The sequence below is a fragment of the Pinus tabuliformis genome, chromosome 5_1 (assembly GCF_031772625.1).
Source record: "Pinus tabuliformis cultivar Carrire ecotype Pingquan chromosome 5_1, CPIR1, whole genome shotgun sequence".
In the NCBI taxonomy this organism is placed as follows: domain Eukaryota; kingdom Viridiplantae; phylum Streptophyta; class Pinopsida; order Pinales; family Pinaceae; genus Pinus; species Pinus tabuliformis.
The window spans coordinates 746,392,236-746,411,228 of NC_142305.1; the positions used below are offsets into that span (position 1 = coordinate 746,392,236).

General features: G+C 37.3%; 1 protein-coding gene across 2 annotated transcripts in view; it reads left to right on the forward strand.

The window, feature by feature from the left end:
• The window catches only part of LOC149167099 (serine carboxypeptidase-like 42), a 163,534-nt gene that overhangs the window by 45,615 nt on the left and 98,926 nt on the right, over positions 1 to 18,993 (forward strand). Inside the window, exon 1 of one of the 2 annotated variants that reach the window (XM_089432867.1) lies at positions 2,234 to 3,410. The exons of the other annotated variant lie outside the window; for it this stretch is intronic. Coding sequence (XP_089288993.1) covers positions 3,158 to 3,410 — 253 coding nt within the window. The 5' untranslated portion in view covers positions 2,234 to 3,157. Of the gene's footprint in view, positions 1 to 2,233; positions 3,411 to 18,993 lie in introns of those variants that run through there. 2 annotated transcript variants of the gene reach the window in all.

Genomic DNA, 18,993 nt, shown 5'->3' on the forward strand with positions numbered 1-18,993 from the left:
TTTGACAAGTCCTGCTCTTGCAAGAATGATAAATACTTTCCTAAGAAGAAAAAGTACTTTCCTTCCAAAAGATCATTTAAAGGAAGAAGGGTAGTATTTAGAAAGAGATCAAAATCTTCTAAAAAAGTTGTATGTTTTATTTGTGGTAAAGAAAGTCATTATGCTAACACCTGCAGAGAAAGAAAAGATAGGAAGCAGATGAAGATAATGAATATCTTTTCGAGAATCCACGATCCGCAAGATTGGGACCTCATATCTCACTCTGATGGAGAATATTTTGAAGTTTCAAGTTCTTCTTCAGAATCTTCAGATAATGAAATTCTTGAAATCAGGAAATTAACAATTAATTCAGAATCATTTAATTCTGATGAAACATTCATTTCTGATATTAAAATGTTCAGTTTAAAATCTTCAAGAGATATACAAGCAAAGATTGTAGCAATCAACGCTGATCTCGCACAGTTAGATCCAGTCCAGTGTACAGCGAGAAGAAGATTGACTGAAAAACTTGAGAATCTTGAGAAACAACTGCCATCTAAAAAGAAAGAAATATTTTTAGAAGAAGAAAGAGATGAGGATGAGTTCATCGAAAAAGAGTTCGATTCAATGTTCAAACCTTTGCAGATTTCCGTATCTCCATGTATGAATCAAATTGATGCTCTCAAGAAAAAGATAACAAATTTGAAATCTTCAATTCATCATACAAGGTCAGAAATGATACAGTTGTCATCCAAGCTTCAATTACTTATTTATGATTATGATGATTGTAATTCTAAATTAACAAGTTCACTGATGAAAAATGTTCCAGTTATTGAAGAGATATCCCCAAAGAAAAATGTTGAGCTGTTTAATGTTATGGGCATTGGAGATAGAGTGGTTATTCCAATAAGAATTAAAGTCCCTAACATTAAACCTTATACTTTGGATGCTCAAATAAATTCTGGTGCTATGAGTAGCCGCTGACCACATTAGATTTCAGTTTCATAATCTTTGGCACAATATGACTTTCCTAACTAATATGAGCTCGGGAGGCTTCTCTCCGAACTTTTTGAGCATAAGAATAAAATCTTAAATCAAAATAAATAATTTGTTTCTTAGGTTTGATAAACCAAAATTTGGTCTCAGCGAACCTTAACCACCACCACCATCATCATCGTAAAAAATGAAATATTATACTGTTTAAATTATTTATTACAATAATTATTACTTATTTATTAATTTTTTATAAATATATAAGAATCTTTAACATTTTAAATTATACCATATTAATTATTAATTATTTCAGTCGTTTTACTAATTTTCTAAAAAGATATTCTAATCGTAAAATTGTTTAAAAGCTATGTTGTCGAGATCCACATCCCAATGTATGCATTAGTGAATCTTGATACTTCCCATTGATGGCCTTCATTGATACAGTTCTCGCTGTGTATGACGCTGCAAAACCTCGCTATCGCAAATCAATATAAAGGCAGAGGTACTGCTACCAAAAACCTATTTAACTCCCCGAGTACTGCACACATTTATTACGTTTACCTTCAAAGCAAGAGAATACGGCCAAGAGAATACAACTTGATCAGAGTATTGACTTAAATTTTCTGAAAGATACAGCTTTAATGTTTTAGCTCAGACCGGTACAGTAACTTTGGCGAAATCTTGGAAATATCGTACCGATAATAAGCAGATTGAGTGAATGTATATATATTAATTTTCCTGCATAGGATTAATTTAACCTTTTCCTGCTCTAACTCGCGGCAAGAACACAAGTGCTTACCCGGGCCGTTACTTATAGGGCGCTATTATTTGACAGTTGAGGCGTATCCGGCAAAAAGCGGAGACCTTGCCTCTCTGTCCGCCTAATATAACCGCATTTGGCTGCAATTTACCGGTATAAGTTTGATGAAACTTTTAAAAAGATTGAAGGAAATTAAGCAAATTTTGAGTAAATGTTTATTATTTTGTTTGCTACCGTTAAATATCTAAAGCTCCAACTTGTGCCAACGAAATCAATGATTCGCGGATCTGAGGCTGACAATTATGTTTATTATTTTGTTTGCTACCGTTAAATATCTAAAGCTCCAACTTGTGCCAACAAAATCAATGATTCGCGGATCGGAGGCTGACAATTATGGATTATTTGACAAAATATTTATGCTTTTCTTTCTGAAAAAAATTATGGATTATTTGACAGTTTACTTAAATGAAGCGTATATATTTGTTTACACGGAAAGGTGAACCACTTGCTTCTGTGTATGCCAAATATCACAGCATTTTGCTGAAATTGATTGTCACAGTAAATTTGATGAGATTTTCCTAAAAAAGAGAGGGCGAGTTAAGCAAATTTTGAGTATTAGTGCATACTAATGTAGGTGTTTACGTTTAGACGTCTCATTTTTTTTTCAACGTAGGGTAAGAAAAATGAGTGATTCCCTAAGCCGTTAATTACTAGGCGCTCTTAAAAAAAGAGCTGGAAAATGTGGATAATTTGGCAACCTACCTAATTGAAGGCGTATTATTTTATGAAAGGTAAATTACTTGCCTATGCCGGCTAAATTCCATTGCATTTGGTTGAAATTTCGCTCGACTCGAGTAGCAGGTGGGATTATTTTAGCGGTTTAGGCTATAACTTTTAGTAGGAAATGTGGATTTGGGAAAAATACATGCTTCACATGCACTACGAGTTTGGATCGGGTTGGGATTATTTGAGCGGTTGAGGCTAAACTTTGACAGGCGATGTGGGTTTGGGAAAAATACACGCTGGAGATGCACTAAAAGTTTGTAACGGCTTGCCCATTCAATCCAAAACAGGCTTCTGGATGCTTGTCTTTTTGGCTTTTATATTTAACCGTGTGAAGATACCTTTCTATAGATGTTTGCATGGGCTTGCATGCAAATTTTGTGAAATTCTGCCATCATAGAACACGATTGAGGTTATTAATATAATGTGAGACCATAGCCCGTGCTGGATTTTGATAAAATTATTATGATTTATGAGCTTAAGATGAAGAGTATGCTTTGCTCTGGCTCCAGTGGCTGCTCCATTACGAAGTAAACTCTGAATTAGCTTGCGCGCATTTTGACTAAGAAGTTGGATCCACGGCTCTTCATTTCACAGAAAAGTATTCGAGCTTTTGGTTACCGTCATCAGCGGGGAAGTTGAATGGGGTTGCAACCAAAATTGCAGCGATGGCTGTGTTTGGTTATGTATATCTTATTTGGCATAGCTGTGCAAATTAGCGGAGGTCCGCGGGAGGATTTAATTGATAGACTGCCTGGTCAGCCAATAGTAAATTTCAAACAATATGCTGGATACATCACCGTCGATGATCACGCTGGACGCGCATTGTTTTATTATTTTGCTGAAGCAGAGGATGATTCGGATTCCAAGCCTGTTACTTTATGGTCAAATGGAGGTACGATACCTTTGCTCTTAAGATCTCCTCGCTCAATATATACTCAAATAATTACTAAAGAGCCGGTTAGGGGACTAATTCAGTAACACTTTTGTTAAAATCCCCTCAACATAACATGTCGTGTCCCTATTTTCCTGCTGCAAGTATTTCACTTCTTTCTGCTATCCATTATACATATAATTGACCTTCCTGCGACCAATACATGATACAAGCTCAATGAAATTGTTAACAAAAATCCCCTCTATGTCCAGAATGCACCCAGCAGCAGAATAGTAAATGCTGTATAAACTGGGATATACATCATTTAAGTCGAAATCTGTCATATTTAGTCACATCCATCAGTAATATACGTTTTGTGTCCTTAAATATCCGAGCACTCTACAAGGCTCAAAGTTCTGAATGTAGAAGAAATAAAGTTTATTTGTCCCTTCATCCTGAAATTCTTTTGCTACTCATAAGTAAATAATGTCCTTAGTCACTTACAGGCAACTTTAGTTGAGTTAGAATTGACAAATGTTCTATCAATAAGGATTGTGGGTAAGAAATTTATGATCAAAAGAGCTCCACCCATACCAGACTTGGCTCGGTGAAAAACTTGGTCAGACAAAAGAGTCAAGAGTTTCTAGACTCGATTTGGGGAAAACAGGGCAAAACCCACTTAGTGGTTGCAGATGATGCGAGATACAAGTTGTGGATGATTCTGATGGCGTAAAAGCGCCTCATAACACAGCATCTTAACTGAAGAACAGCTGTTAGCTAGAATTGACAAATGTTCTATCAACAGGGGCTGGTACTAAGAAAATTCTGAGTAATGATAATGACATTCCACTGTTACCAGACGGCTTGCTGACAAAATTGGTAAGGCAAAAGAGTCGAGAGTTTATAGACTTGACTTGAGGAAAACCTTCCAAATGGGTATGGATGAGGCCAGATGCATGTGCTGGGTGATTTTTATGGCATAAAAGTGCCTCATAGCAGGGCAGCCTAGCTGAAGAATTGTGATAAGTTTTGTTTTTGGTAAGTTCGGCAACAGTGAGGCTATATCATGGTCAGGTTCAGGAATAACACCAGAATAAGGCGGGGAATAAACTGGTGATTTAACATCTGGGAGTGCCTTAACAGTGCACCCGATTACCTGATGAACCGCGATAAGTTAATATAAACATTTACAAAAAACACAAGGGAAAAAACTCAGATACCAGATAGTAAAAAAATATAAAAAATCACAGATTTTGTTAAACAAGAAATTTTGATTAACATGATTTAAATTCATGTATATATATATATATATATCCAAAACTCATATATACAATGAGCCATTATATGTAGAATATTAACATATGTCAAAATTCATATGTACAATGAGTCATTACAAGTTTATGATTCATTAGCTCAGAATGGGAAGCATCTTCTGTTTATATTTCTTGCGCTGCCTCAGCCCCATGGAAATCTAAGTTCTTTGGCGTAAAAATAATAGCCTCTTCCTTGTCTAGTTAATCTGATTTCGTATCGACGTTGTCCAACTCAGTTGCCCCATTATTCATGCCTTCTGCAATGATTATGTTGAAAGTGTACTGAACGAACAGAATTAAAAGATTATTAGAAGCAAAACTCAAGCTTTTTCACACGTATGAAATATTGTTTGTGAAAAGAAGGCTTTACCCGCTTGCGTTGGAAGCAATAAGGAGGACAATCCTATATAGGCAGAGAGTGGCAGAGATGGATAGCAACAGATTCCCGTGATGAATAAGCAAGGAGATGTTTCAAAGAAGGAAGAATATATGGAATATTCAGTGCAAAAGATGGCTGGAATGTTGGGTATAGCATAAGAGGACTTATCCCGAGATAGGACAGCATTTAACTGACACATTCAATACTTCTATAGGAGGGGGAAATGGAAGAGGAGAGCCAAGCAAAAACAACGATATTATATTGAACATTGTAACATAGGAAGAGAGATTAAGGTGCAGGAATACCTTAATTTTAATGTGCCTTGGATGGAGAAACATGTCTTGGCCCAACTTAGGATAAACTTGCATAGGATAAGATGTGAGACGTGGAGGTGAAAGAAGCCCAAGGTGGAATGGAATAACAGGGCTTGTCAAATTTGCAGTTTTGAGGAGGTTGAAACCAAACAACACTTCCTCGTCAACTGTAGCACCTACAACAACATTGGGAAAGGATTGGTGTTGGAAGAAGGGTGAATGCCCACAATATTTCAAGGTAGCTAGCTAAAATAGATGTTGCAAGGAAGGCATCACCAATGATGCACATTAGGGACAAGTTGTTGTGGGAAAACATGTAGGCCCAAGCTAATCCTCTTGAGGCATGCTTTCCAATTAAGTTGTTCGGTAACTCTTGCACAAAGCCTCTTGTATAGGCTATCCTTCTATAACATCAGTTATCATTTAGTTTATAAATCTGCACTATTTCTCGTATGCTTGGAAAGGCCCTACATCCTGTTATCTTCCAAACTTGCACTCAAAGTGATAAAGCTTGTTACCCCCCCCTCTTCTAGGGATATCTATAGGATATTTTTTCTTTGATGATCCACATTACAGATTGTGTTCCCGATAATGACATTTAGCATTCTTCACAAACAACAACCTACAAATGCCTCTTACATCATGGTCAACTCATTCATTTATGATTGTGGTGCCTTGACACATGGAGGTACATTTTTCCATTGCCTCATACTAAGTGTTTAGGTTCAATGTATTTGACATGAAAGTGGTTGAATCACATAATGAATCATGATGCTTGGAAGTTATGCCTTGTTTTACTTTGGTGGTTATCATCAGTTCCCTAGTCAATTGTTGCCACCCTTGGGGAAGAGGGAACTATTGTGGAACCTTGATATAACGTGGCCATGTATTTTCATACATGAAATACTCCATCTTTTCCCCTTTCTGCTGTCCTTTTTTTGGTTGGCTGTGACATGTACCCCAAAAAGGTTTGTGCTTCATAATTCCATGAGAAGGAGGGGCTTGGATGCTTGAAGTTGATGCAATTGCATAAAAAAGAGAAACAACATGATATGAATTTCAAAACGCAAAAGAAAATGAAGGTATATTAATGATAATCAAAAGCCAAAGAAAGCTTGAGCTCTATCCTCTTGCTATGAGGCCATTGCCCCAAGTCTGATGCAATGAAATGCATAATTAAAGGAGTAAATTAAGTTATCCTAACCCCTTATGCAATGAAATGCATATACAAGAAAGGGGGCTTGTGAAGAAAAATATAAAAATATAAGAAAAGGGGTAGTAGGACATAGTGTCAAGGAAAGGGTAACTCAATGCACAAGCGCTCCCTGTAAAAAGGTGCTTATGAGGATGATTATGTTATGTAGCCTTGCATGTTAATGGCACCATTCCCATGAAGTAAAACTCAAGTCATACTATTGTCATTTACATTTATGCCTTGATGGGTTTCTTGGGAAATATTCCTTTTCTTGGGTGCTAGCACACCTGATAGGGTTTTATGATTATCCTCCCATACTTAAACTTGGCAAATTTCACAAAGTCATAAGCTAGTGTGAAGTTTGAAGAAGATACCTAATGTCATCTATCTAATGGCTTTTACATTGGATACAAGTCACCTTTTATGTTGCATTGACTCTTGCACGTACATCGAATGGTCATCCTTGGATGTTTGGAGCCCCTGCTTGATGATGATGCTTGCATAGATGATGTAGGAGCATCTTGGATGAACGTGTAATCCTCATCAGCCAAACTTATTTTCTTTTCAAGTTGAGTTTTAGTCTGGTTTAGGGCTTGGTTTAGTTCATCATTGATCATTGAATTGTACTGTGAATATTGTATTTGTACAAACTGTGATTTTCTAATAGGAATAAATAGAGTAAAATCCTCGGCCTTCTAGGCCTCAAAAAGTTGTCTGATCATGAAAGTTGATTTGATTTGATTTGGTTTGCAACCTTGACGAGCATGGTCACATATAATTAGGAGAGTGGATGTCTTCGGATCGAGAATGAAGTCATAAAGCCAACGCTGTAGATTTTCTTATGTCAATCGTGACTGTCAAGCCCTTGACCAATTAGATCTCATCAGGCTTTGAAGGTGCGGTCTATTGAACACTTGTTTTTGTACTTGATAACGCTACCAGGCCCGACGTAAAAGTGCCCATCAGACTCAAGAGGGGTTGACTGAGTTTAGAATCTGTTGGCGCTCGATGAGCCTGAAGCCATCGATCTTGACAAGCGATCGTCATTGTTGGTGGATGTTTCCTAAGCACTGTTGGTGGATATTGTTGCAACTTTGCTTTTATAAGGAATATTAATCATTGGAGGGGAATTGATAGGAAAAAGTAGAAGCGTTTCCATTGAAGAGGAATTAGAATTGTTTGGTCATTAGGAAGAGACTTGATCAGCCTCAAAAGGACAAGCTTTTGTGCGCATAGGAGGATAGTCCGTGGTGATTTACTGAAGGGAGATTCGTGAGGTGAATGTGAATTTGGCCTCCCAGTTGCAACCAATGCTAAAAGACTAGAATCCTAGATGACAAGGAGTACATGCTCAATATTGTAAACTTGGAAGAAATTGTAATTGTAAATCACTCCGTAAAGTTTACTCAAAAAATACCTTGGTTTTATTGTTGGGTATTTGTGTTGGTTTTTGTGTGAACTCGTTGCGTGCTTGGGCTTATCCTCAGTGTCGACTGCTCCAATAGACATGGTCTTTTAGAGGATGTTGATGAAATCTTGGTTCCACACTTGATTGAGGTTGTTCCACTCCTTACAGAGTATTGGAGCTTATGATGACTTGGTACCCTTTGGGAGACATCTAAACATCTCTTGGAGATTAGACATTGCGCATCGGAGATGAGATGTTGCACCTTTTACCATGACATTACACTTGGATGATGGACATTTTACTTTTCCTTGATTGGACACTTGATGATGATGATGTCACACCTTTGGGGGCATGTTAAGACTCCCGATGATCAAATATCTCAACCCTAGAAGGCAATGTTTCAACTTTTGGAGCCCCTACACACTATTTGGAGTGATTTGATTCTGTACACTTTGGAGAGCATCTGTGCCACATGTGTGACCTTGTATCACATATTTATGAGGGACAACTTGATATTTTGAGCATTATTCTTCATTTATGAGGCATCATTAGGGGTCTTGTGACCTATCTAGCTCGTATCATGGATATTTTATGTGTTGTTGCCTTATATCTAGGGCTTGTAAGATATCAAGGAAATAATTTATGTTTTTAGGGTTTTTAGTGGATGAATAGGTGCTATATCTCTCATATAAATAAGAGAAGCACTCATCAATTGTAAATCATTAATACTTGTGGATATATATCACTGGTTGTCTATTTTTTTTCTTTTATCTAAAAGGCTATGGAAGGGTGACTAGAGCAACATCTTGTGGAAATAGTTTGATGGATGTTCTTGCAACTTTTTGATGGATTTTCATGGTTAGGTTTTATGGATGCTCATGATATCTTAAGTGGTCTCTGTAGATCTTTTTGGATTTGTTTATGGATAATTATTAAGTGTACTTGTACTTTTCTAGTGGAGAGGGTTCATTCTTTTGGTTTATTCTTGGATAAATCCCTTAAAAAACCTTAGGAATATTCTTAGTGGAGAGCCTTCAATTGAATTTGTTCGATTTTGTGAGATACTAGGTGGGTCTTCTAGGGTTAGTAGTGGACAACCCTATATATCACCCTAGATTCAATTACTTTCTCCGTAGGTAGTCCTTCGTTGACCCTATATGCCCCCAAAAATAAGCAGGCACTAGTTTTCTCCCAATAGTCCAACCATAAAACTCCAAATTTAACTTTTATTTTATGGTTTTAGCCTTTAGGGTACAAATAGGGTTTATATCTGCAATACATACATTTTCAGGCATAAAAGACTAGGTCATTTTGGTATTTATGCATATGTTTGCCTTGAAAACAATGTTCCACCAAGTTTACTGGCCGAGAGGATGCAAGAATGGGAAAACACACAGGGGGGATGTGTGGGAGCACCCCCAAATTTTAGGGAAATTTAGAGGGGATGAGGAAGGGGATGTTAGTGTGTGTATGTATAATATAAACACGATTCAAATTCAAATTCAATAATGAAATACATTGATTCATACATCATAAATGATTCAATGAAATAGAAATAGTAAAATATTGTATACATTGATTTAAATTCATCATTCATCATTCTAGAATCTACATTGATTTAATTTAATCATTCATTATTCTAGAATCTACATTGATTTAAATTAATCATTCATTATTCTAGAATTTAATTAGTACTGAGCAAAATAGTAGATACTGAAGTTTGAAAACTAGAATTTTAAATTGCAATTACTCAAACTCAAAAATAGCAAAGAGTGATGAGTCAAAGACTCAATTTGAGATGAAAATCATTGCCTATATTGGGATCTTCATCATCATTATCACCCTCTAAGCATTAAAATAAGATAAAAAAGGCTTAACATGTCAAAGAGAGATTTTATTTGAGTGATGTGTACATTTTTACTAGGGTCATGATAGAGGAGTTCAACAATCAATGCCACCAACATCGAGGTACCTAGAGGGATTGGTGTTCTTGAATCTTAATTAAATGCTAGTTCCATACCCTCATACATGATAGAATCTAATGGAAATGTTGCAATCCCCTCCAATCCTAAAATCTCAAAAACTGTCAAGTCTACTGGATTTTGAGTGGGATCTAAAATTCTATTTTCTCCATATGAAATCCAGTGAGGTTGGAACCACTCTCAAACATCTTGAAACAATTAATGGTAATGTAATATATATATATATATATATATATATATATATATATATATATATCTGTGTGTGTGTGTTTACTTTAAAAAATTTACATTGCCATTAATTGCATAGAATTAATAGGTTCCTATGGTTGAATATTAGGCTCCCCCGCACATAAATTATTGTTTTGGAAAAATTTTGGGGGAATGCCCAACCTTTTTTGAGAGAAGCACCCTTTTTGGGGAAACACATCCCCTACATTGGGGAAACACTCCCCCCACATTTTTGCAAAAGGGGGATGTGGGGAAACGTTTCCCTAGGTGTCCCCTTGTCCCATGACCATGGGAAACATGGGGAATACGCTCCCCACCCTGGGGGGCATGTCCCCATGGAACACTATTTTTGTTTAATTACAGAGCTGGTTTGTAGAGGGGAATCGTACCAAATTTATCTCATTTATGGGCCTATACCTCCTCCATGAAAGCAATGTTGCACTTGTTAATTTCTCCATGATATTTATTCTTTTAAATCCTTGTTTTTTCTCTAGTTATGGCTTTGATTTCTAGAAAGTAGGCATGCCAAAGTTCACTTGATTTGTTGGCCTTAATCCTTCTTGAGGACTATGCTGCTCTTGACAGATAATGAGGTCTCATGTAGAAAGCTCAATAGGATCAGAACTGCAGTCATGTCCATTAAGACATGCATCCTTGTTAGCTTTGGCTCCACATTAGCACTAGATAAGCTAATTTGAATGGTAAGAAGGCACCATCTTAGACACTGAGGTGTCCCAAGAAATTCTCTCACTACGTCTGATCTATCCTTATGTGCACACTATTGCTCACTTCATCGACACCATGGTATAGTGCTACCTTGGCCTTTAAGAATATCACTTTAATCTCTGCTGATATTGACATGTGGATGTGGTCCACAAAAATGCTATTATGTTATGTAACCAACTCACTAAAGATAGAAAAGATAGATCAACGACTTCAAAATCAGCGTCTTCGAGGGGTCAACCTCCTTTACATTACACAAATGAACAATTCTTGGATGATACAAATGACAATACCTACTTTCTATATATAGGAGTCTAAGATGTCCCGATACAATCAGAGCCTACATAACAATAATATTGTAGGGGCACAATAATAACAATAGTGGGCTTCTATGGGACATACTAATAACAACATGGGGACTATATGGGCACAATAATACAATAAGGGGGTTGCACTAATAACAATAAGGGGTTACACTAGTAGTATAGGGACCTAACATGCCCCTCTCCTTCAAAAAGTGTTGTCCTCAACGCTTGAGTAGTTCTAGATGCTTTTGTATAAAATTCTCATCCCATATGGAATCTTGGTAAGTTCTTCCACTTGATGAGATACTCTGAAATTGATCGATTTCATAGCTGTCAATTTTTTGTTTTTATGACTGCTTCAGGTTCCAATATGATTTTTCCTTCCTCGTCAAGTTTTGGCAATATTGTTTGAATTGGGATCTTCTCGCCTATAACCTTCTTTAACCATGAAACATGGAAAACTGGGTGCACTTGAGAAGATGTAGGAAGCTCCAATTTGTATGACATAGTATCAATCTTTTGTAACAGCTTGTACGGACCATAATACTTCGATGATACATTATTATCCTTCTTAGCTTGCTTGAGGGACATTTGTTTATATGGTTGTAGTCGTAGAAATACCGAGCCACCTACTTTAAACTTCTTTTGCTGCAATGTTGTATATATGAAATTTCGAATCTCCAAGGTCTGAAATTACGACCTGCAGTAGCCCTTTGCATCCTCTTTCCAATGCCACCAGTTTGATCGAAATTGGATTCTCCAAGAAAGAGTTATGCCCAATCTCCCAAGATGGCCTGATTATATACTTTTTTCAGTAGAGCGAACTTGTACGAAGTTCCATGTGTCACTAGTTTGACCTTAGGACCTGAAACCGATACACAGAATAGTACAGTCCGTTCTATTTCTATACCTTCTTACGAAATTTCAATCTGATGCTCAGAGAGAAAGTTATGACGATTTTCCCAGGTCACCTGTTTGGGATGTAATTCGGGAGCCTGCAGAAACCCTAAATGTCTTGGACTGTATCTCCGAAACTATAGAAAAAAAAGATCTGAAATTTGGACTCGAGCTTCACCAAGATTTTGACTCAAATGGGTTTTCACAGTTTGAACCTTCGTAGAAACAAAATTATAGCATAGATGCCACGATGACCTGTTTTAGATGGAATTCTGGAGCTTGCAGAAACGGTAACTTCCTCAGATCATATCTATGAAAATATAGCGAGACAAGATCTGAAATTCAGACTGGAGGATTAGAAAGATTTCGGCTCAAATGGGTTATTTTTTTAGCTTTTGAAACTTCGTAGAGAAAACGTTATAGCAAAAATGCCTTGATGATCTGTTTGGAGCAGCGAAACCCTATAATCCAAAGCTCTGATACCAAATGTTATGAAACCAGTGCACAAAAGATAGAAAAGATAGATCAACGCCTTAGAAATAAGCCTCTTCGAGGGGGCAACCTCCTTTACATTACACAAATGAACAATTCTTGGATGATACAAATGAAAATACTTCCTTTATATATATAGGAGTCTAAAGGGTCATAACATAATCAGAGTCGACATAACAATAATAATGTAAAGACACAATAATAACAATAGTGGGCTTTTATGGGGCACAATAATAACAATATGGGGACTACATGGGCACAACAATATAATAAGGGGGTTGTACTAATAACAATAAGGGGTTACACTAGTAGTATAGGGACCTAACATTTATTATTTTCTTAAATTTACATATATTATAATTACAATTTTTTAATGTATTAAATCAAGTTTTAGTAGATTTCATTATTGTTAGTTTTCCTTTATTCAAAAAATTAAAGTAATAATTGGAGAGTTTCGAAGAGCGATTCGGCAAACAATAGAAAAAGCCTTAGTCACCTAGCTGATGGTTTTAGGTTCTAGAGGGTTTGATTCTTTGCTGCCTCCACTTGATCCTGATAATGATGGTTTCATTGCAGTAGTTGTCAATGGTCTGAGGTTCCAATGCTCCAAGCTAGCCCGATTTGTGAAGAAATTGAATTGATGTCCCAAAAAATGTCGTTTATGCCAATCAATCCCACACAATGGCTCTTAGGCTAACGGAGAGAGGCATGATTAGACAATTTATGGACTTATGGACACAAATGAACAATTCTTGGATGATACAAATGAGAATACCTCCTTTCTATATATAGGAGTCTAAGGGGTCCCAATACAATCAAAGCCTACATAACAATAATATTGTAGGGGCACAACAATAACAATAGTGAGCTTCTATGGGGCATAATAATAACAACATGGGGACTATATGGGCATAATAATACGATAAGGGGGTTGTACTAATAACAATAAGGGGTTACACTAGTAGTACTAATAACAATAAGGGGTTACACTAGTAGTATAGGGACCTAACATATTATGACCCGTTTCATGTTCATGCTATCTTTGGAGGAGACCACATATGGATGGATGCTTTTGATTGGAAAGTGTCATTAACGTGCTTTAAGATTGATTGCTTAACCTGAAAAGTTACTCAAAAGTGCCATTAATCGAATTAGAAAATCTATGCAAGACATTATTCTGAATTCTTTCAGAGTAATACATTGGTAAAAATAGATTCTAAGATTATCTGCTTATTTTCCAAGATAAGTCAGCTTAAGAACAAAATAGTCCTGGCAAAACCTTCATTCGTAAGCACACCCTACTTGAACCTTGTCCTCATTTAATCTTCAGTCTAATCACCTTTAGGATAAATGTGGAAGCTTCTTGTGGAAGGTATGATGAAGGCGGTAATAATGGCTTAAGCTTGAGGACAGAGCCCTCTTACAGGATGCTGAGAATCCTAGAATCCGATCTGCAATAAATAACTTTTTTCAGGGGCAAGATTTGCACTGAAACTTGACTTTTCCCTTGGAGTATTTGAACTTTCAGACTTCAGGAAATTAGAGTCTGATTCTTGATTAGAGTATTTATTTCAATCATGCTTGACTTCTTGATTTGGCTCAACAATTTTGATTATATAGACTCTTATTGACTAAATTCAGACAAACACTGGAAAACATAAGAGATTGACTGAATACTTGAAATACACACACCTACAGTGCAATGGAAAGTACACCAAAAGGATTGAACTTATGCACTCAAACCCTAGCCTGACATACTCGAACAATTAATGTAATTAGTGCTTCAATCAGTCAATCATCATAACCAAAATTCCAGTATAAACAGTCATGTAATGTATTAATGCTGTGGGATTTCTCCTGTTGATCTTCCAGACAGGGCAAGAATGCAGTGGGTTCAACTCAGAACATGACTGGATATTGTTCATAATAAGACACAAGAAAATACAAGACTTTTTGGAGCTGTCTTTTGAAATAGATCTTCATCCATTACTCAATAGGATTAGCATAACCCTTTTCATCCAGAAAACTATTGAGATCAAATGCATGAATCATCATAGGAGGAAAAACAACTAATGAAACATCAAATTTACCTTACTAAACATAAAAAAACAGCTGCTGTTATAATTCCTCTATTGCTGATTTCTGGTCTTTTTGAATCATCATATTAACAGAATCAAGCAATAGGTTTAGTTGATTTCGATCACCATGGCTGATTTCTTTCACCTCTTCATGTTCATATCTAGAGCCATTGATGAGAATAGCAAATAGGTGCCTTTAAGCTTTTTCTTTATCTCATAATTTTTAGGATCAGTATCATAGTTTGGATCATCATTAGGATTTATATCAAAATCATGGAATTTTTTTCTTTCACAACAGATATGCAATCCAATTCAGGAAGAATATTCCAAACAATTTCTTTTTCATCCTTGTAATCCTCGAAATAACCATCCTCTACTGCCAAAGTTTCATCTTGACAATTGGGAAGTGTTGTAGAGGAAAGAAGGGTTTGCACCTTGACCTAGATCCTCTTTTTCTTCAGAAGCATTATCCAATGTAGATGCAAGCTACTGTCATTTGTGTTTCCACAACTTTATCACCGAGAATTTGAAAATGATCCATCATCTCGATACATACCTTAGTGAATCTTATCCAGCATATCAGGAATAGAACTAGTGGTATGTGCCAACCCACCAAAAAGTGGGTAACCCATAGGACCATTTTTTTCTCTTTTTTGGATAACCAACCAGCCAACAACCCTATATGATAAGCACATAACATGATTCGAGATCCTCCACTTGTTCTGGTCAGATTTCTCTCTCATCTGACATACCTTCATGAAGGAAGGTTGTGTCATCTATTGGCAAGTACTTTAACCATTTTGCAGTCATGTGCTTTCAATTAATATTATGGGTATACTAATATGAATTACAGGGTAATTTGGGTGATTGACCGGTCTTGACTGTATTCTTGTAACTTTACTTCATCTAGGAGGTCAGTCTTTGACCCTAGTCTAGCGGGACCTCCTTTGAGGCCATAGTGTATTAGGAAGGGCACTATGGGGGAAACACTGATCGAAGTAGGTTGCCCAAGGTTGTCCATACTTACCATTTTCCATCTTTCCTATTTTTTCATCTCCATTCTTTGGGTCAGTGGTCATTGGGATTGAGACCCTTCATCCTCATCCTTGAGTTTGGGCCCAGAAACCTAATCCTGGAGGTTGATGCAACTAAAAGAAAAATAAAAGCATAAGAAAGTCACAATAAAAGAAAAATGAAAATGCAAAAGGTGGTTGGGACATCTATTTAGCATGTGGGAAAAAGCCTGACATGAGCTCTACCCCCCCTCATTAGCCATAAACTAGTTCCTCAAGCATTTAATGCTTCATTTAAAGACAGGAACTCTTGTATGTTGCAACCCTGATGAGCGATAAAATGATTCATCTTAAGGGGGTAATGGAAAATTTCAAAAGTAAGCTTGGGCTCTTAAGCTAGATACCCAATAAAAGCCAAATCATAAAAGGTAAAAGGCACACCAGAGTGGTGGGAAAAGAAAGATGGGGAAAGGGGTAACTCATGCCTCCACGATTGCTCCCTCCTTACATCAATACATTTAGGATGTTCGACCCCCATTAGTTGGTCACATGGCTATGACACCTTGGCTTGAAGACCTTCCCACTTTGTAGCTTAGTATCACACACACCTAAGGATTGATGGGCTAACCTAGGACATGTCACTGCCCTTGGGGGCTGGAAACACTTAATAGGGTTGTTGACCTAACTATCTATAATATAAGTGAGGTAATTCGTTTACATGTCTTGATCTAGTTAGACATTTGAAAGTGAGTTTTATGTGAAGTATTATTGTGCCCCAAACATTAGGTATGGTCCACTATGATGCATTTATGGTTATTTTCCGTAATGCTTGTTGATTTCACTTAATATTGAGAGGGTTTTGTTAGGTGGTGTTATCACGGTAGCATAAGTACCTTGAGATTTGATCTTCATTCCCTTCAGTAGCACTCAAAGAGGCCATTTTACCTAGTTAAGAGAGCAATTCTGACCTTGTTTATGCAACGCTAACCAACAAGAGGAGAGTGTTGGGCTATGAGATGGTTCCAAATATTACTTGACTCACTTGAGTATCCTTAGCTGCCGAAATCCAGAGCTATTGAGAGTTGGTGTTGGATTTATTAGTGATGTGTCGAGATGGGCCTAGGACACCCCCAGGTTGGTCTTGACACTTTTAGATGGCCATTGGTTGTTCTAGAGCCTAGATGATGATGGTTATCCTTGAGATGATAGGGGAGGACTTGCACATCATTGATGGATTCCAAAGCTTGACTATGATAATCCCACATCAACCGTTTTGCCCTTAGAAGGGTGATGTAGGGATGATGTCATGGTTTTGGAGGCACTTTTGGAGACATACTCATATACTTTGAGCTATTTCTTGGAGTGTGAAGCACCCATGATCCGTTTATCACTTGCTTGTGGCATATTGAACATTTAGGGAGGATGACATCATAATGGAAGAGCTTATTTTCCCACAAGTGTGGGCTATTTTGTCATTATTTGTTATGATTTTGAGCTATATTGAGGTTGGCTTGTAAGCTCACTTGTTGAACACTTAAGCAAACTTATTTTAAGCTTGTAAAATTAGTAGAAATAAAGTGAATTACTCATATAAATAGAGGAGACCTTACTCCACTTTTGATCATCATAGATTCATCACTCTTCTTCTAAAGAGTGCAAATTATTCCTTTTTTCTGACTTGGGAAAAATACGATCTTTTTATGGTGCGAGTTTCTCTTGGAGATGGTTTCTTGCTTGGAGATGATTTTTTGGGATTGACTGAAGTGTTTCTCTTGGAAAATTTTGTAATTTTACTGCATATGTTCTATATTTTGCATATTGTATTTGTGTAGTAGGGTTTCTAATTGTGTCATGATATAATTGCTAAATTTATCTTGAAATCTTACTCCTCTATGATATGTAAGATTGTTTTATGGGAAACCTTTAAGGGAATTTTGAGTGTGTATCTCCCATAGTTGTGGGGGAGCACCCCCCCCCCCCCCCCCTCGAACCCGCTCCCGAATAGCGCTCCGGGCCGGAGCGGCTCGGGAGCGCGCTCCCAAAATCGCTCTCGGACGGGAGCGATTTTCGGGAGCGCGCTTCCTAAAAAAAATTTACGCTCCCTGCTCTGTTCGGGAGCGTTTAAGGGAACGATCGCTCCGTCGCTCTCGGAGCGATTTTTAACTCTCGGGCGTAAAAAAACGCTCCGGGAGCGTTTCGACTCAGGCCGGGAGCGATCCGGCGGAAAGAATTTCCGCGGACGCGAAAAAAAACTAATTTTAATTTTTTTTTTTTGGTTTTAAAAAAAAATTTCATTGTGACTTCATTGAGCAAGAGTTAAGAGCAAGAGCAAGAGCAAAGGAGCGAGGAGCAAGAGCTGAGGAGCGAGGAGCAACTGCCAAGGAGCGAGGAGCAAGCCTGCAGAGGTAAGTAACTTAGTAATTTAGTTAGTTTAGTTAGTTAGGTAGTGATTTAGTTAATTTAATTTAGTTTATTGAGTTTAAAAATCATAAATTTAAATTAAATTAATAAATTAAATTAATTAATCCTAATAAATTAAATTAATTTGCAGATTCAGGAATCAAAACCCTACAAACATCAAACACCATGGACCTAGCTATATTTCTTGGCATTTTCCTCTTCCTGGTCCCTTTTATGGTTATTATGGTGCTGGAGAGTAGGAAACGGAGGGGCCAACCTGAAGAGGGGGATGAAGAAGCTGGAGAAAGTCAAATTGGTGAAAACCCCGGTGAGGAGGAGCTGGAGGAGGGTGAACATGACCCTCAAAAAACTAAACAAGACCAAACTCCATTGTGGAAATATGTTAACAGAGCTGAAACAGGGAGAGGGGGTGGAACCACTAAATTTCATTGCCCCCATTGCAACACTGATTACACAGGTTCATACACCCGTGCTAGAAGACACCTCTGCGGGAAAAGGCCATGGGATGGAGACAAACAAATAGGAATCAAAACTTGTACAGTGGTGTCAGCGGCGGATAGAGCCAAATACATAAGAGAAGAGGAGGAAGCCCAACACAGATCAAAAAAATCAAGGGGTTTCTTTGAACCAAGCTCACAATCACAAAGAACTCCTTCAGCATCCTCCCAAGGCAGTGGATATGGAGGCACAGGGTCATCATCTTTAAGGCGTAGAACCATATCAGATTTCCTTGATGAGGGGTGTAGGAATGATGTGGATTCAAAGGTTTACAGGTTTCTCTATGCATGTGGGATACCATTCAATGTTCTTCACTCACCTTATTGGCACGAAATGGTTTCTGCCATAAATGATGCCC